We start from the raw sequence: 20,582 nt of genomic DNA on the forward strand, positions 1-20,582 counted from the left end.
AAACTCCATTTAAACCCAAGAAAAAACTTCTATTGTGAGGGTGGTTGAACAACTAGAACAGGTTGCACTGAGAGGCCATGCAGTCTCTGTTACTGGGCATTAAAAACTGGGTGCATTCCTGAGCAGCCTGCTCTAGCTGACCTTGCTTTGTGCAGGGCTTTGGACTAGATGATCTCCAGAGGTTCCTTTCAATGTCAGCTATTTTGTGATTCTGTAACACGTAAAGCAGTTAAATCAGTACAAATACACCTTTTTTTCCATCATGTATCCTTGGTAGCATGATGGAGAATAGGACTGTGTACCCTTTTCTGTTCAGTAACCCTTTTGATTGAAGGGGATAGGTAAATTGGTAGTTCTTCCTGAGAGAACTTTTCTTGGGGAACTGATATAAAACATTTTGAAATAATAATAAAAAAGGTACTGAAAAGTATCAGATTTCCTTCCTTGGCTTAAAAATTTAGAAATACGAAACCATGCAGGCCTCGCATTCCCACTTGCTTAATCAGTTTTTATTGTTGTATCTCCTGAATATATATGACAGTTTGTCCTTTCTCAGTGGCAAAATCCAATGCATTGAATAAAGAATTTTAACTTTCATTTGGATTTAAATGAGCGCAAAATAGCTTAGAATAGCTCTTCCAGGTAAGATGGAGAAGCGTGTGAATGGGACTATGAATGGGATTTCTTTGCTATGCTGATTAATGTTGGGAGACTCCATGGACAATACTTGAATTTCACCAAGATTTTAGCAGCTTTGGGGAAGGTTGGAATACTTAAAATAACTAGGTCGGTTCCTGGACTGGAATGAGCTGGTTGTAAAAGACACTTTTGATGGAAGATGGCCTGTGGAATATTTCTGGGCATTGCATTGCCTCTTCTTGCCATCACTAGACATGTTTGCTGACCTTTCCCATTATTGAAGTGCTTCAATGTGCTGGTTTTCTGAGATTTGTTTAGTTTTAACCTGTGGATATCATGAGCCTATGAATTCTGTAGTTGTACCAAGTGTTTTCCAAACTATGCAAAATCAGGAGTTCAAATTGAGATGCAGGGAAACAAGATGATTAGAAGAAAAATAAGAAAATCTTTCAGGTTACTTTTTTGTTACACATATAGGTCAAATTTAAAGACCACTACAAAAGGCCAAATGGTCAGAAATCTGGAAATGCCAAAGCCTGAGAAATACAAGATTGCAGAAATTCTGGATTAGTGTAAATAACTTTTTATTTGTCTGAGCTAGTGTGTGGATTGATGACAGCTGAAGATATTCTGGTAAACCTGAGTGGTAGGATAAAATGAAAAGGGGATTATGAATGCTTAAAGACAGACTAAGAGTTGTAGCCTTTCTGTTGAACTGGGATGTAAAATGAGGCAAGTTGCAATATTTAAAACTCTTCTAAGTTGAGGTTCATCTCACCTAACTTCAATGTCCTGTGTGAGCTAGTCTGCCTGAGCTTTCATTTATAGCTGATAGAGAGGAATAGGCACTTCTAGGATGCATCCTGACATAGATACCTTAAAAACCCTTTGGGACAGATGAATGGCGGTTTCTTTGCACTGCAAAGGTAGCCTGCGTGACATGACCTAGCTTGGATGCCTGCAGGAAAGACACTTACTGGGTCAGAAGAATGTCATTCTTACTTTCCTAAACAAGGAGTCTTAAATCAAAGTGCCTGAGGAAGTCAGTGGGAGCTTTGGGAGTAAAATGTCTAAGGCAGTGTTCAAGTGTCTACTTTTAAAACTATTTTTGGCATTTAGGTATCCCGGGTTTTTGTACTGCACAAAGTATTGCTTGTAGCGTGTGGAATGTCAGCGTAAGCTTCATCCTGACGTTGCACAGGCCAGATGTACTGGTGACATATTACCATCATCTGCAACTGCCACAGGAAGTTGCAGTTACACCAGTTTGTATCAGAAGTGACAGAGCAGCTGGCTGGGGGAGGACGAGAGTAGGAGGAAGCCAGCATCATCTTACTGGGAACGAAAATACTAACAAACCTCTCTGTTTCTGACTTTGGCTTTTTAAGTTCTCTTAAAAGGCAGAGAGATCATTCTGAATTGGGTGAAAGAAAATAATGATAAAGTTTCAAAATAACACAAGAATAAAATCAGACATGGGCTGCCTGTCAGTATTACAGATAAAAACTTAATTTTAAATTTTTTTAAATTGCCATTTAATTACCCTTTCAAGCCGTTTTTGTTGCAGTTTTTCTTTCATGGATAGCAGTGCAGTGTCATCTTGCAGAAAAACTGTATATACATTCAGGTTTTTGAAAATCTTGAGGTATGGACAAATGGTTTATCATAGAAGTGTCCCTCCTTAATAAGATTTGAGTGTTCAGATGTACTATGCAAATGTGCCCCAGTAGTCTTACACATCAATGTAAATAAAACAATAAAACCAAAGCAAATGAAATCCTGAGCTTGGATCCTTATCTGGAATGCTGGATTTCTCAAAGGCACAGTCCTGTGCTGTCTACTCTGTCTGTTGCAAGTTGCCAAATTCTTGACATTTGTAGGAAATAAATTGCCTACCTGCATCGATCAGATAGCAGTGAAACAGCACAGCTATGTACAGAAGTTCAAGCAGGATATAGTTTACTATGCTGAGGGCATGAGGTCTAAGTGATTGCATCCTCTAAGCTTGTTGATTTACTTCCAAGATGGTTTTACTTTGTTTAAAGAAAAAAGAACAGAGAAAATTCTTGATTAGTAATTGCTTCAACAAACTTCATGGTTCATTTGACAGGACAGGGCTCCTCTGCTGCTGCTTGGAAAGAGAGAGGGTGAATCAGATTGGGGCTCCTTTGAAACCTTTGCAGTTCTTCTCATGGACTGATGCTGCCTTTTGGCATTTCTTGTAATTTTAATATTTAATATGTAGATTCACTGAATTCTGAAAAACAGTTTAAAAAAAGAAGTGTTTTTCTTGCTAGTTTGAATGTTACTGTGTAGGCAGCACTGGGACACTGAAGTGATGTCTGTCCATTAAATTCTTCATCACACTCAAAGGGATGTGCAGGACGTTACAGCCTGAGATTCCAGTCACGTCCTGTTACTTTGAATTCTGTCAAAACAGCACATACATTGAATTGTGTGTGTTTTAATATTTAAAACAATTATCTAAGAAATACATCAATAAATCAGAATTTAAATGTACCCAATTAGTAGAGCGTAGTACTTGTTGCCTTATGTATTTCTAGTACTTGTACGGTAGTCTCAGGTGGTTTGGGGGGCCTTTAGCTACTGTTGTAGCTAAAGCTGTAATGTGTTTCTGATGCTTAACATTAACATTTTCCATAGTGGTATAAATTAATTCATATAATAATATTTTTGTAATGTTCAGTTACCAAAAAAACCCTTGAAAGTGGTATCAAACCAGCACATATAGCAGTGGACAGCAGCAACTGATAGAAGAGCAGGAAAAATGTTCACACTGACTAAACTTGTTCTCCTTCGACTGTCTGGTGTGTGCACAGAGTGACCAAGTCTTAAGGGAATTGGATAAAGTCCAAGAGAGATGGCAATATTTTAGAAGGAGGTTGAAATGAAGGTACTGAAATCAAATCAAAGAAGTAATTTGCTCTTTCTGTACTTAATTTCTCTTTTTGTGAAGTAGAACAAGTCTTCTATGCTGTATCTAACTTTTCTAGTTTGGGTGTAGGCTCTTGGAGTAGGGAATATCTTTTGCTGGAAGTGTTCACAATGCCTAAAATAATTAAGAATGAGGTCAGCTGAAGACTTTAATCATCATTATATTACTATTGAATTACTATCTTTGAAGCCTCTTACCTTACATGCCCATTTCTTTGAACATAGAGCCATGCCATCCTGCATACAGTCCTTGACAAACTTGAAAATTTTTTTCGAGTCTCAGTGGGCTGAACCATTTTGACAGCTGATAAATGTGAGTTAGAACATCTGGCATTTGTTTGGTTGTTCATTAGGAGTTATTGTAGGGCTTGATACATGTGCAAAAGGTGTGTTATTTCTGCCCCTTATCTATAATTTATTAATTTCTAGACCATGGGTACCAAAGAAATACTAGTAAAGTAAGTGGATGGCTTTATAGTTTATCCAAAAGGCAGAATGAGATTTCTACCCTGTGGCATGTAGTGACTCATGTAGATCTTCAGATCTGCAACTCTCAGATTCACAGAAAAGATACTTCTTGTTTAACCTGCTTTTTTCCATCTGTCACTACAGAGAAAGAAGAGGTTCTGTCATTTGTTTTTGTCACTGCTTGCTAGACAGTGATAGATTAATGAGATCTGTCAAATTTGAAGCCTTTTCCTAAAGGTTCTAGTTATCTTTGTAAAATGATTAATAATTTAATGTGAGTAAACAAGTATTTTATGCCACACCTCATTCTTGGTAGCAGCTGAATGGATTGTGCTAACACCTTCCACTCTGAAATTAATGGAAAGACATAAACTGGACAGAAAAATTTACCCCAAAACTTAGTATTTGGAAAAAATAAGCAAATAAAAATTTACTTCTGTAACAAGGTGGTGGACAGCTTGCAAAGTATATGTCTTAGCTCTACATATTTATAATTAATAGTTTTTATTTCAGTTTGCCAAGGGGAAAAGTATGACTTCATGACATTGCTTAGTTTACTCTCTCTTCTTTCTTTTCACCTTTGGAAATGTTTTTTCTTCTGTAAGCATTTAAAGAATCCCCATAAGAGATCAATGCTCCTAACTGTTAGGTCTTTTCCTCCTCTATCTCAGGTTAACAAGAAATAGAATTTTTTTTTTTTGAATTCCACATGAATTATTAATACAATAATTTTCTCCAATGGGTGCCTGTATGTAGCAGAACAAGGGTGTGCTTGAAGTATGCTTGAATATAACCCTATGAACTTAATTTGCTATTGTTACTAGTGTTTGCTGGTTCAAGCCTCGTGGTAGGAGTTTTGGCATGTGTTAGAAATTAGGTTACAAACAACAGAAATCCAAGGATCTTTTCTTAGGCAGAAACAGATTATGTAAAGGAAACATGAGAAGAATAAGAATCTTTTCTTTTGGGAAGGATGGAGGGAAAATACAACACAAGGTTAAGTTATTCTGTTAAGCAGTGCTTCTGGTTTTCTTGGTGAAAGTCTGGGATTAATTGGAACTTCAGCCTTGGACTGGTCTTAGTAAATGTTGTATTAGGAATTTATGTTGGTCAGCTGAGTTGCATTCATTGACTGTGTGTATGTGATGAGCTGATGGAAAATGCAAGGTAATATGAATTATCCTAGGCCACAGTGAAAGGCAGCTACATTGAGTTGAATCACTTTCTGTTAGTGGCTAAGATTAAGTCAGGACACCTCAGTTTGATAGCAACACAGACTGTTCTTGCTTCCACGTAATTAAGTTGTCAGAATAGCATAACAACATACAGAAAAGCTGGGAGAAAAAAAAATGAATTAGTGATATTTCCTTCTGACTAATTTATGTTATTTTCGCTAGAAAGAAAATATGATGACATACTGTTGGGAAATTCAGCCATTTAATGTGCATTTAATGAAATATTTGAGTATTTGAAGTCACATCACTTCTGTAGTACTGAGAAATTTTGGCTGATGGGTATTGGGTAAAAGAATTTCAGTCTGAAATCAATGTTAGACCACTTAATAGTGGAATTCTATTTTGTGTTTAAAGCAACAGTATAATGTTCGTTTCATAGGTTGGTAATGGAATGGTTTCTTTTTTTATTAAATACTTTTATTTTTCTTTCAGTGTTTTGTATCCTACTTGCGTTCAGTTTACTTAATGAAGAATAAGGAAGTATTTGATGTTTTCAAATTGCCTCTAGCAGAATACGCTCTGTAAGTATGATTGACTTGGAAAGTGAAAACTGTATAGGGAGAAGTTTTGCAGTGTGTGATAGCTTTAAATTGCTGTTTTGACTCTGTAAACACATAGAATTGGACAGTCTTGTAATGTATTTACAGTTTCATATTTATGCTGTGCTTTTGCATATTTTCAAAGACATTCTAAGTAGAAATTATGTGTAAGAACAATATATATCTACAGAGAGAAATAATTCTTACGGCAGAAGATACATTTACTATATACAATAGAAGACAAAACTTGTGAAGTAAAAGGATAGAGAGCAATAGGTTTGTGGGGTTTTTTTCCAGGTTTGCCCTTCAGCCTCATAGCTAAATTCTGACCTATAAAGTGTATTATTTAAAAAGAAATTGGAGTATCCAAAGATGTTACATTGCAGTCTCATTTTGAGTGTGATTAGGACATTACTTCTTGGACATAAATTACTTTTCAGAAGATTCAGTGTGCTTGGTAAAGATGAAACATCTGCACTGAACTGAATAGCGTCTATTTTACTATGTCTATTTTTGTACATATATGTGAACCATTCCACATTTTGTATGAGAGGGAAATTAATTTTGACAGGTTGACTTTACAGATGACAACCATCTGAGATTGTTTTAAGACGTGAAGTTTTCGAATAATCTCATGGGACATAGGGTAGTCAGAAGGGAACAGGAAGGTGCTCAAAGATGCATGGTAAATTAATTTCATGTCCCTGGAATTTCATACAGAGAAGACTTAAGTCTTCAAACTTGTCAGCACGTGGCATAATGAACTAAAATGTGACAAATTACTAGACTGTAGAACACCTGGTCTTCCTGTGATGTGCTGCAATTAACATGATTATGTTTTTTAAGGTACATAAATCTATTATAAAAGATGCTTTCTTACTGTATGGACTGAGAAATTTTTAAAAAGGAGGACTAGCAAAAACTTGAAAAACTTCACTATGTACATTGCCTGCCCTCTCACCTGTGTGATATGTCAGCATCTTTAAAACCTTATTGTAGGTCTTACTATGCTGAATGTAAGGGGTAGTGGCAGAAGATTAGGACTAAGAGGGATGACCACACAAATTTAACCAGTGTGTTAAGAAAACAGCTGACAGATGGTGGTAATGCTGAATTTTCAGAATCCCAGTGCCTCTAAGTTACTAACAAGTTACTAACTTCTACAGAGTTACTACTAACAAGTCATTCTTGTATTAAAATGGAAGAAACCAGACAGTTGTTTGGAGAGAGTAGGAGAGGTTTCGTCAAGACTGTGAAATATATGGAAGCATAATCATAAAGTAAAAAGATAATATATCTGGGAGATATTTTGGAAATTCTGCTCTAAATGAACAGTTTGTTGGCACTCTTCTTCCCCACTCTCCAGACTGCTAGTCTACCTAAATACACCCTGCAGTCCCCTGGCTTTCAATTCAGTGCATATCCACTGATACAGTGGATCAGTCAGATTAATTTATCTGAAAGGCCCTCAAAGTCTGGTACGTTTGAATTCTGCATGCAGAAGCAACCTTGGTTTACATTCTGCACACAAACGCGTGGCAAAACCTGGAATGAGAGCCCTTTCTTCCCTTTACCTTCTGTGTGTATTCTCTGAAAAGTATTTCAGCCTTTCTGTGGAGATCTGCTGGTGGCTTGATAGATGTTACTCCACTCCTTTGTCAGGCTGTTGCCCACTTTCTCCATTGCTCTCTTGCCTGGCATGTCTGTGCACTGAGATACTCTTAAGCTCTGTTGAGTAGTAGTAGTCTTGTTGACTTTTATGTAATATATAAAATTATTTCTATATCTAGAAAACAATACGTATAAAAATAAAAAGTGCATGTGTGCATGTCTATACCCATATGTATTCTAGAGACTGATCACCTTTAAGCTATTGTACATTAGTATTCTCTCCAGTATCCTCTCATTACAAATTCCTATCAAGAATAATTTGCTGGAGGAAGACTTGCCCAGGCCTTGTGTTAACATAGGCAGCCTTTAAGTTTGGTGAAGGAGAGCCTTGATGCTTGCATTAAAGAGAAATTTGTATTTTCATTGCAAAGGACAGCTTTGAAAACATAAGAAAACGTAAACAAACAACAGGGTGGAAAGGAATAATTAGTTAGTCTGGCCTCCTGGATAGGAGACAAGATAAAGACGAGGCAGGGATTCAAAATACTTTACTTCTCAGGCACTTTATTTTGTTAAACGCTAGCATATATATCTCTCTCTCTATATCTATATATCTATCTGTATCTAACTCAGTCTCCAGCGTCAGATCTTAACAGGTGAGTGTGCTGGATGGACAGGTTAGTCACAGCTCTAAGGGATTGCCAAGGAAGGTAATTTCCCCTGTGATTTTTGTCATGTCTTTCAGGAGGAATGCAGCACATGTTTCTCTGTTTATCCCTGTATTGGTACACAGATAATAAATAAAGCAGGTTGAAGCCAAGTTATTTGGGAAATGTCTGATACAGACAACCGAGTAACCAGCTAATTTTGCAAGTATTGCTTACAGATCAGTGTTACAAAGCAATAGGTCGCTGCAGTGCTGTCAGGTCTGAAATGGGTGATACCAGGATACATGATCCATCTGTCCCCATCCGTCTGTCCTCTCAGTGACCAGGGAAAGCACCCACTGCACTCTGACCCCAGTCCCCCTGGCTGTGGATGTAGACCTGACCCTTACTGCATGGTTAGGGCAGAGGGTTTGGTTTGTTGTCTTGCTCCAGGTTCCATGAGCATGTGCAGGGCTGCCTGTTGACATCTCCCAGACAGTGCCCATCACAGGCTTTGCACATCTCATTGTTCCTTTGCTGGTTTGTGGCCCTCCTTCTCGCTGCCCTTGTACTTCCTTTTCTAGACCCCAGTTCCCTTCTAACTAAAAAGCCTGCCCCTAATTACTTTTTCCCCAGTTCTTTCCAGTCTTCATACACCTGTAACCAGACTTCGTATTTCTCATGCTGTTACCTAGTTAATCTCAGCCTCATAAGGTATTACTGATACGGACCTCAATATTCCCTCCAGTGATCTGTAGAGTCTGGGCATTTCTCATGCAGCTCCCCCTCAACCACCTGTGAGATCCAGCCATCCCTTTCGGAGCTTTCTCTAACTACTTCTGTAAGCTTCTGAGGTGTCTGATCCTGCTGTGCAGATGTCTGAACAAGCTGCAGACTCCTCTCTCAAAGTCCAGGGTCATTATTCTCTTAGTCATCATCCTCATTTCTTCTAGGATCTTGAACTACCTTTTCTCATTGCGCAGCCAAGCCTGCTATTGACCTTCACTCACGTTAGAAGTAAATATACTGGCATATGCATGAGTAGCAGTTCCGATAGAGTGCCTCTCAGAGTTGGCTAATCTAGCTAACTTGGAGAAATGGTCTTTAATGCACTATAGAAATCTCTGCCTGTGCTCTGCTGTGTTGTCCTTTGAACAGGTGCCAGGGTGGCTCAGGTACTAAGAGCACGAGGGCCTGCAACGGGAACGTGGAGGCTTCTTTTACTTTTGTAAAGAAGGCTACATCTCAGTCTTCTAAGTGATTGGATTCCAACCATGGCAATCCTCTTTGTTGGCCTTCTCTTTGATCCTAACTCATAAACTCTTGATTAGCTTGGCTCTCCTTATTATTAGTAGAGTACCATGCATTTGAGCTCCTTAATGTAGAGGGCTAAAGCTAGCTAGTCAAATAAATAACACAGCAAAAGCAATTTCACCGTTTGTTTTGGTTATTAATCAGACCATCTGGAAGGCCTGTTAATTCAGATTTGTGTCACTTTAGTTGATTTGATTTCTCCTGTTTTCAAATGGTTGCTCATCCTGTCTTCTGAAAACATTTTAAATGTTAAATATAGATGTAGCTCATATTGAAAGGCAAGTAATACATGTTTCTTCTCTTGAAGTTGCTTCTGGGAGTATTTAACCTTTTTCAGGCTATTTTGAATCTTTGTCTGAACCTGTTCTACAGTAAAAGAAATCTCTGTGCTGTGTTTTCATGTGTTCAAATAATTCTGAAGAAGTTCACTGACAGAATATGTCTTATATTTAGTAAATGTAGTAAATTAATATTAGAATGAAGCACTAACATGTAAAATTGTGGTGCAGCAGTTCTGCAGAAGTGACCTCAGATTCTTTACGACTGGCTTATATTCCAAAAAGGACTGGAAATCTTCCAGGTGCAGATTAGGAGCTCTTGTGACACTTAAAAATTAAAAGATTGTACTGGTCTTAAATTTCCTGTTTAGTTTGTGTTGTGCAAGGACAGAGTTTGCTCCGAGTGTCGTAAGATGCCATCTTTCTAGAGAGTTAAGAGAGATGCCCAGCTTTTCACTGAATCCAAATAGAGGCATAGTGAAGTTACCGTGTTAATGTAAACATACTCAAGATCTTTGTATAAGCATTATTAACAAACCTTAGAAAAGGCAGTACTTTACATCTGATATGCCACTCATTTGAATTAATTTTTAAAAATTATAAGGGATGTTTGGTTTTCCGTATTCAATAGCAAACAAAAATAGTATTCCTCTTAAAGCCATACCGTGTTCTTTCTTTGGAGTTTTACTATTTTAACATTTCCTGAAAATAATTGTCAACTTGCTTTGAATTGAAGGAGGTACCTGAGCATTGTAGGTGTTTTGTCCAGTTACTTCTACACATTCCCTGATAAATGTTAGGGAATGGTGATGTCTGGCCACCTCAGTTTCTGTTGATGAACAGAACTGTCAGCTGTACTTTCATTTATAGTAGAAAAATAATCCATTGGTTTCAGTATTGCTTTTAGAAGCTGATTTAAAACGTCTTTCTGTAAGAGCTTGCTACCAAGAAGTCATTGCATTTCACACCAAAATATGAAACAGGATTGTTTTTTCATTTGTCAGCTGAATTTGTTTTGCCATTTTAAGGCTACCATAGTCTGAGGAGTATATTGTATTGTTAGCGTGTTTTTAGTGTTCTGTGTTAGAATTTGTGACATATCACTAAATAACTTACTTGCTTTTTGTCCATCTTTATGAGAAAACCTTGCACATCTCTTATTCCAGAAGAGTGCGTGAGTGCTAGCACTAAAACCAAAGAATAGATGTAACTTCAGCTGGAGTAGGATTGTGGTCCGAGTGGCATCTAATGAATTAATGAAAACTAATATTGCCCTTTCTAGTTGATGGAAAGAAAAGCTGGTTCATATATTCAGGTTTTTTAGTTTGACTGAATAGATTTGGCAAATGATTAAGAAATAAATTCTAAAGAAACTGTCAACTCTTACAACATGAGGAAACTTTTAGCAGTAGCAGAATGTGTTTGTCCCAAATTGTTCTCCATTTGGAATATACTATAGAAAAGAGGCAGTAACGAGCCAAAATGCTGACATTTCTTTGAGAAGTTATGTAATTAAAAGTGTTTGGGGATTGTTTGTACACAACTTTGTTTAGGCTTATCTACTATTACTTTCTTACCAAATTCGACCTTAACACCTTCCCTCTCCCCCAAGTCTAAGCGCTGTATTCTTTTGGATCAGATATCATTTGAATTCTGATAGCACTGGTCTTTTTGGTAGTGTGGAAAAATTGGCCAACACTAACTGATAATTAATTTTATGCAGTTATTAAAGACACCAGTGCAGAACAGCAGTCTGGCAGGTGGAATTTCGTATTTGAATGAGAAAAGCTGTGCTGAAGTCTCCTCCACATCATGGGCTGCTCTTTTTGACTTGTCTTTTTTAATTTTTCCTATGGAGAAAGTCATTTCTTCACCTTGTCAAACTTTTCTCTGTAGCCATGATCCTGATCTTTGATACTAGCTCTGGAGACATAGAAGAGAAGCTGTGGTAAAACTGGAGTTCGCAAGCCTGCGTACATTGTGTCTATGTCTGTCTGCATGAGAAAGAGAAATGAACACAGATTGTATAGTTCCCGTACAGTACTACTACTCGCGGTACTTAATCAACAGTTGACAGCAATACTTTATGTAGAATAATGTTGTGAAATCTGGAAAAGCAAAAAAGTGTTTCTCTTGCAAAGGATTTTTTTTTTTTTTGCTACTTCGATCCCCTTGCCAAAGAGATTGCACATTCATTGATGTTGCAGCACTCTCTTTATACGTGTTTTACCGTGCCTGGTGTTAAGGCCCAATTCCAGGTTTGACTCTCCTCCAGCTGCTGCAGTGAAGCATTACATCTGCTTTGTTTGGTTATTTTTGTTTCAGTTAGTCAATATGCCAAACTTTAACACATAGTTTCACTGCAAAGGTAATTAGTGTTAGCTGTCAAAGACTGAAACAAGTTTCAGATTGCTGGTTGCTCCAATTTTGGTTCCCTAATGTGTTGTGTTACCCTCTCAGCAGTGCGCTGTTAGTAAATGTACAAAATACATTGGATAAAAACTTACTTTGATCTTTTTTTCATAAAATTCTGTTTGCTTTACTATTGTTGTTAATTGCTTGTAGAACAACAGTATTGGGTTATCAGAAATACCTAAACAAAATTGACTTTACATTGAAATGAAAGCTTTATTTATTGAAAAACTCGTTCTTCATCCTAACAGTGTGGCCTGCTTTTTGGCTGTGTGTCCACTTTTCAGTGTTTTAACCTGTGGCCAGTACCAAAACTGCCCCATTTAACCACAGGTGTGGTTGTGTTTGGGTTTTTTTTGTTTGTTATTTAAGCAGGTTGCCTCTCCTGTTGACTACTTAGTCCCTTTGGCTGCTGTTAACAGTTCAAGGCTCTCTGGGGCGTACAGTCCACTTTTGCTGCTCTGCAGTATCTTTTGGATGCTTCATAGACTGTTTGTAATGACATTTCCACAAGGGAGTATAGATTTGATTTTTCTCCTGTGACATAACTGAGGTTTCTTTATTCAGAGCTGTGTGGTGAAGAGAAGACATAATGCTGTCTACTTGAAACGAACAGCATTGAGAGGAGAGGTGGTGTGTAACTGTGCATAATCTGAATCGAAAGAGATACGTGTGTGTGTGTGCATGTGTATATAGGTAGCCATTTTAGTTGGTTAAATGCTTTACTCCTTTGCTAAGTGTACGTACGAGCCCCGAGTATTACAAATACTACCAGTTCTGTATTGTGTGTTTTTAAATGTAGCTGTGGTCTGCATGTGTTCCTTGCACATTACTGGTGTCCCCCCACATTTTTTTATTCACCTAATGAGAAGGGTCTGAAAAAGACTTAAATATTGGTGTTTTTTGAATTTGGATTTGACAGGGTCGGGTGTAATAATACTGGGCAATTACGAAGTTTACTGAAGTCAAATGATCTGTTGGAGACAGAGTGTCTGTTCCCATGCAATGCTCTCTAGTATTGTTGCTATACAATATTTTTGCTTTTTGGCTAATTTTTGTCCCTTCATATATAGAGTATTAGTATAACTTTGAATTGTCATGAATAACTGCGTAAAATAATAGTATTGTTGGCACTCCTAGTTACATATGTCACGACGATAAAGCCTTGCTGCAGTGGGATGCAGGCAGGTGAGATTTCCTTTAAGGGAGAAATGTCTCTCCCTTAGAGGAAATCTCAAACAGGCATTTATCCGTACTCTGTTTGTTCTTCTGATCTTTCCAGCACCGCGAGATGGTGGGGATAATGTTCTGGATGCACTTTTAGCAGTGAAGGACACATCAGGGCTATCTCAGTCCTTGACATGACATCTGTGTATCCTCAATACCAAATAACATTGGTGTTTCTTCCACCATATTTTGCTGTGAATCATAGATAATTTGTCCCTGTCTACAGCTTTTCAGTTGTTTGTTTGTTTTCTTTCCTGGGAGGATTTGTAACTGTTCTTGAGAGTTCTCAGTTATTTCATCTTCCTTCCTCTCCCAATGTTCTCTTGCATTTTTCAAGCTAGATTGTCCTGTTCTAGGCTAAATATTGTTTTGTAAATATGTTGGTCAAAATGTATCAATATGAATTACCATAATTAAAATCGAATCACTTGAGCCGTCGATTAGGGCTTCTAATTTTGTCAAATTTTCTGTATCTACCTTTCAGATTAATTTATGTTTAATTCCATGCTCTAGATCACTTGGTCTTGCAATGGCACCTCGTGTGAGATTTCTTCAAAAAGTTCGGAAACAGCTGTGTGCGAATGACGCAGCTGATGGGACGGATCACTTGAAGGAGACAGAGCAAAATAAAAATACCCTCTCCTCGATAAACAAGGAAGGAGTGGAGAAATGCGGAACTAATTTCAGTGGAATTGTGTCTGTTAACAAAACAAAGAAAAAGGAGAGAAGGAAAGAAACTGAGGAATGTTCTGCTTCCAGTGAAGGTGCTGAGGAGAGTGGTGAGTCTGAGGATGAATTGAAAGAGGTATCTGAGGAGGAGGAGGAGGAAAAAGAAGTTCCTGTACCAAGCAGGGTTCCAAACGCAGACTCCATGCAGTTCTTTGAAGATGACGACGACGATGATGATACTACTAAAGATCTTGATTTGCTGACAGTGAAACGACGGAATGTTTTTGGTGTGGAATCTAAAGATAATCCAGCACCGGTAAGTTCGCTTTATAGTAAGGCTTATGAATCTTAATGATTTTATATTGGACATACTCCAAGTAAGGAGGAGGAGAAAGGAGAAAATTCTGCTCTTTGCAGAATACTCACTTGAAGCCAGATGTCTTGTCAATATGTATCAGAGGTCAGAATTGCTCCCAAATGATAAGTGGTGTGACTTACACTTTTATAATTTTATGTTATTAGCAGAAAGTAATTCTATTTGCGTAATGAATATCCTTGCAGTTGCTTTAATTTATGAATAACATGATTTGAATACCTGGGAAATTGTCACAGTTTTAATTATCACTTGCTAATTTGCTTGTACCTCTCTAAAATAGCTGCCACTTGCCATCATAATTTTGATGCTGTGCCGCAGTTCATGGCAGTGGGAAGCAAATTGCAATACACGATGAGCCACTTCCCAATACAAATCGTAACAAACGATCTTTACAATAACGTAACCTTCAAACCATGATTTTTACTTTCAACAGGACCTTTGCTATTAGGAATTGAGCCAGTAACGGAGACAGAGAGAGAGTGCATGCACTTCTTGTAAAGCATGGTTATACAGGCTTATTAAAAGTATTCATGTAGATCTTTCATTCCCTTGGCAAGTAGTTTTATAATTCAGGATTTCTCTGTGCTTGGTGTTCTGAGAAATGTTTCTTTCATTTAATCTCTAAATACAATGTTACAGGTTTTTTTTAGATGATTTCTATGAAGTAGATTTGGTATGTGCATATTGTGAATTTTTTGTGTGTCCTTTGCTATCTAGCAACTATGTCTCTGTAGTAAAGAGATCCAAGTGAAATAGCCATCTGCTTCAGCAAGATGTTTTTCTGAACTTATATGCATGCAAGGGGAGCCTCCTGTTAAGCAAAGCATTTATTTCTCCAACTGGCATTTTAAATATTTCTTTTTCTGTGCTGTTATTTAACACAGGGCGCAGGGCACTTGTCATGGCCTTATGCTGATCAGGCCACTAGCTGCATTTATAAGTAGCATCTTTCCTTTAGTGTTTAGTGAAGTGTTATAAACTAGCTTTATCAGCTAACTTTGTTGAAGATGAGCAGTTGCACGGTAACCTAACCACTGCCTGCATTCTCGCCTCTCCGGTGAGGAGGCTGCCGCAGGTTGTGGTCTTGTCCCAGAACTATGGGAGGAGGGTGCTCCTGGAATTACCTTTCTGTTCCTGTTATTCTAAGCCTGAGCTGTCCTGCCCCGGCACAGCCACTGCCTGGCAGTAGCTTATATTTATTAATAAATTTCAATTTCATGTAGAAAAGAAATCATTGTTTTAAAACCAAAGTGGAGTAAAAGATTTCTGCCTTAGTTAAAGAAAGATGTTCTCACAGCTTTCATAGCGCTCCCGTGATTTTCCTTGCTGAAATACACAATTTCATGTTGCTTTTGCACATTGGAAAGTGAATTGGGAAGTTTTTGTTCAGCAAATGGTAAAAGGAGAAACTTTGACATAAAAGAATGAGCAAAAAAGATTTAATGAAAAGTACCAGTGATTTAGAAAGTAATTTGGAACCTCACTGGGTAACCTTTTCACAGTTTTCCAGCATTAAACATTTATAGGTTACTTTATGCTCAGGGAAGTCAGACATTATTTTCTGTGATTCAGCGTTGATAAACTGCGGTAAGGATTAGTGGTTTGTACTTAGTGTGCAAGTGTGGAAGACCTTGTATCACCTGAAACCTCTTGGACATGGAGGCATAATAATGAAAAACTTAGTTATTCTTCTAAGCAGCTGTGAACAAAAAATCAGAAGTTTCAAGATCTGTATCATTAAGAACTTAAATATAATTTTAATAATCTCCTAGAGAAATGCCTACGGTAGTGCAATATGTCGTTTTTAGAAAGCAGAACTGCAGAGCATACTATGCCTAGCTGTGGGAACTAGTCTTGATTGATGCATACGGTAGTGTGGTGTTTATTACCTTATGTTGCTGTGAAAATTGTTGATAAATAGGGGAATGCTTTAAATGTAAGGATTCTATTTTTAGTAGGAATAAGAGAATAAAGGTTTCTATTGCTAACCATATATTGTCTTTTAATATTTTGGTATACAAATGCACATAATAGAAATTACATAGACAGATTCAGGCATTGTGCATCTTTAATTTCACGTGTATACCTCAGCACCACATTTTGTGGATGTTAAAAACAAATTGGTAACTTGCAACACTTTTTATATTTTTTTCCCATTTGTTTACTTTCTGGATAAAAGTTTTGAAGTGTGTATTACTGCATTAAGGTAGATCAGTTCATATCTAAAAAATTAGAAAGAACTGATTCCTCTGGGGTGTGAGAAGCACTGAGCAGCGTGAGTGCAGTTTTGCTGTTGCTGTGTGGTGGAGTGTCCTTGTAGGGAGGACTCAGGAACCAGTTTGCAGTGTACTGGATCATTGCTGCATTTCTGTGATGAGGCAGTGCATTAATTAATAGTATCAAATGCTGCAGAGTGTCTAGGAGTATGAACATAGAGTATATACTCGACTAGATCAGTTACGTTTTTTTTTAAAATCTATTCTTTGTGCTAAATAAGGTAGGAGTCCTGTGGAAACATTAGTGTGGGATCATCTAATTGGGAGATTATGAGTATGCCCACAAAGGTTGAATTCAGTTTGCATTTATGCTTCTAATGTGTGTGATTGATTTTGCAATTTGGCTATTCTTATATTATGCTTCTTGTTGACAGCAAAACAGTCCCGCTGTGATTGTTGAGCTTCAGGATGTTTTTGTAAATGGAAATACTACATTTGGTTTGAGTTTTTGATTAGCTGTTGTTAGAGATACCATCGTTTCCTCATCTTTGTGTCTTCCCTAGCCTCTCCAGTAGAAGAAGGAGCAAGAGAAGGTGTTAGGCTGGCTTTGAGTGTCCTGTGTGATGGGGTACTGCACCGACCTTCAGTCGTAGGTGGGGTGGGCTCATCCATCTTTGTAACAAGGGAAGGGAACTAGGCAAAAGGAGCAGGGGTTATTTAAACTGATGATGGAATAGAAGAGGATTTTTGTGGCTTTCTTAGAACGTTTTGGTTTTGTTGAATGTCCGTGGTACCCAACCTAACAGTGAAAGGTATGTCATGGTGTGAAGTGAGACACGTCTGATGTTAGTTCTGTTAATAGCGCGAGTTACGGCTCTGTTTCACTCTTTCCTCTTTCCCTGTCTTAGTGTGGCCCCTGGCTGCGTGCGTACTCTGTCATTTTGTGACAACAGATACAAAGAAAAATCTGTTCTCTCTGCACTGCTGTATAAAAGAAGAAACCTTGGATAAGGTGAAAGACCTTGTCAGATACTACAATTTTGTTATGAGCTTCTCAGCACATTTTTAAGAGGTACTCACTAGCTGCCCTATTTATGAGTTTTACTTAAATATGTCAGGATTTTTAGCTACTGATATAACTCATGGGACTTATTTAGAACTACAGTGTTCTTATGTATAAAAAGAAGGTCAGCTATATGCATAGAGCCATTAGCAGATATGCAGTATTTAGCTGTTGTGTTAACATTATGGAAATTATTTGTTTAAAGTGCATTTAACAGTATTAGCAGCATTGATGTTGCAAAGACTGTAAGTACTCCCTGGTTACAAACTTTGTTTTTAATGCTAATTTTATGAAACTAGTTGTTGCATTTGGAAATGCAAAGGCTACACTTCTTAAACTTCAAGCATTATTTATTTTGAGAACTAAGATTGAGCCCATAGTAGTGTTTTTCTTGGATTTGTTTATGCTTTCATTTTAGTCATCTTGTCAGACATATCGCATACTGTCAGACTTGTCTTCTGCTATTGAATTTTCTGCTTTAGGATAGAGAATATTAAACTACTGAGTTCTTAAGATTGCTGTCCTTCCCTCCTCCCCCATCTATTGATTTATGGACCCCTAAAACTTTTCAAGTGGGGTACTTCCTGGCTGCTTGGAACACTGTAGTAGGCATAACTGTACAGAAGGCTGCCTTAAATAGTACTTGCAGATTCCTTGGAGTTAGTCTGGACTCTCAGAGAGCCTGCTGTTTGAATACTGTGGCTATGGGGGGAAATTATTTTATATGTCGTGACTCTGTCTCAGCTAGCTGACTTGCCTCATAATCTAATAATATTACATGTAAAGACATTTTCTTACACTTCTCAGACACATGAACACTGTAAACCAAAATATTATGAACTGGATCTGTACAGACAAGGGTAAGTCTCCCTAACTAGACATGATAGGGGAGTCTATGCCAAGAAGCAGAGAGAGATAGCTAGTTGTAACGTGGACTTTGCACAGAAAATGCATCAAGGAAACATAATTTAATGTGTACCAAAGTGAGGACATAATCCTCTAGAATTTTCATCTGTGATGTTGTTACCAGCCAGAGAAATCAAAATTAATTTTCAGAGTTGTCATTCATCTTGATTGCTTCTCTTACATTGACTTTTCCTTCTGAATGGGATCTCTCTCCTTTTTCATGTTATGAGATTGGTGAAAATCTATCTTGTGTTTATATACTGCTTTTTATGTGTGAAGTGTCTTCTCAGTCCTCTTACCAGCTCTCACTAGCTCTTATGCTTTCATATTAATTCATATTAAATGTGTGGCTTTGTCTCCACGGTGCATTTCAGGAGGATGGCGAGATAGGAAATATCCAGAGGAGGGAAGAAGCAATGGAGTGAGCTGGCTGACTCTGGTAGTGATGATGTTTCCCTTACAGATAGCCCTCTTTGCTTTTGCTGTAGCAATGTGTTGTGTCCAAGAGAAGGCGGCTGCTCTGGGTAGGCCACTAGCTATAAAAAGAGCATTATTCCTTGGAGACATGTTGCAAAGCTAGCATTCTGGCATAGAAAATATAGTAGTTACTTGGTTTTAAGTTAAGTAAAAGTCAATACTGTGATGCATTATATACCATAAATTCTCCTTCCTATAGAACGTAAGTGCCTTAGGTTCTCAGCCTAGTAACAGTGTGCTTGTGTATTTCTAGTTGAATTATAACAAGTAATGATTTATATGAAGTACAAAATATTTGCATACAAGTGAAGAAGGCCTATATTTGGATATTAGCCAAAGTGCTTCAAGAGTACAGTGTTACGAAAAAATATCTTTTATCAGCCATGAATGGAAATGAAACCTGCTGACGGTACCTCAACCCTCTTTTATGTGCAGCAGCCAACACAGAATGCATTCCACAGAGCGCATGGAAAATTTTAAAGAAATCACATTTTCTTCCTCTGCAATTTCAGTACCTTAAGTACAACCAAAACTTGTTTTTTAAGAATGTCTATGATGTCCAGTTATATTATATTCTATGTAATTTTAAAAAGTCTTGCCATTCAGGAGTGCTTCTGTAAGCTACGCAAGGGACAGAGCAAAAACATTTCTTTGCGTTCTTGGACAACTTTTGCTTTTGAGATTTGCAGGGATGTTTATTCCCCTGGCTTTATTATTTTTAAGTAGAATATTCATGACTTACTTGCTAGGTTAAACTGTATAACAGAGGCTTTTCAGATGGTCCTTTGTAAAAACCCATAATCCACGTTAAACTCCAGATCCGTAGATCACTTACTGTTTTAATCTTTCTTCATTGCTCTTTCAGGTTAGTTGCCTTAGCACCCTTCTGTCTGCTCCACATCCATCTTCAGATTTCTCTCTAATGATTTCTATTTCAATCCCTAATTCTATTTGCTACCTGAAGCAGCCTCACAAGTTATCTTCACTCTGCCAAACCTGCATCGTTTGCTGTCCTAATGAGAGGAAGCTATTTTGCAAAGTGTTTCTGTGGCTAATGTGTACCGAAGTACTTTGAGACTCGTGTTTAACAATGTAAGTTGTGAACCTGTTCTTAGCGAAGGATCTTTCTGGTGGATTGATGATCCGTGCAGTGCAGAGTGATGTGAGCAGGCTAGAACATTACTTACATGCTCAGGTTTCAGCGTCTGGTGCGAATTCAGGTTGCAATGAGGCATGCTTTGTCTTGTGATTGAGTAGACCTGAAATGACTGAGAGAGATACGTGGTTTTGTATCTCAGGAGATATTAGCGTACTGTATGATTTATTATGATTCACTAAAATATCATTTGTTAAATACTTTTAGTAGGTTACTCAAGGCCTGCAGTAGTACCCTCAGTTTTAAGTGTGCTTAATCACTGATTTATAGTCTTGTTTAATATATTGCAGCAGTTTCATAGATGAGGGTGAATGAGCCAAATACTCTGCATTAAAACTGCCTAGTTGTAATCAATATTCTCTGAATCCATAGGATTTGTAAATTCTAAAATGCC

General features: G+C 37.7%; 1 protein-coding gene across 1 annotated transcript in view; it reads left to right on the forward strand.

Annotated features, from left to right (window-relative positions):
* DDX10 (DEAD-box helicase 10) overlaps positions 1-20,582 on the forward strand; it is a 201,208-nt gene that overhangs the window by 43,460 nt on the left and 137,166 nt on the right. Inside the window, exons 12-13 of the mRNA XM_059818823.1 lie at positions 5,730-5,818; positions 13,839-14,310. Coding sequence (XP_059674806.1) covers positions 5,730-5,818; positions 13,839-14,310 — 561 coding nt within the window. The remainder of the gene's footprint in view (positions 1-5,729; positions 5,819-13,838; positions 14,311-20,582) is intronic.

This window comes from Gavia stellata, chromosome 1 (assembly GCF_030936135.1).
Source record: "Gavia stellata isolate bGavSte3 chromosome 1, bGavSte3.hap2, whole genome shotgun sequence".
NCBI lineage: Eukaryota > Metazoa > Chordata > Aves > Gaviiformes > Gaviidae > Gavia > Gavia stellata.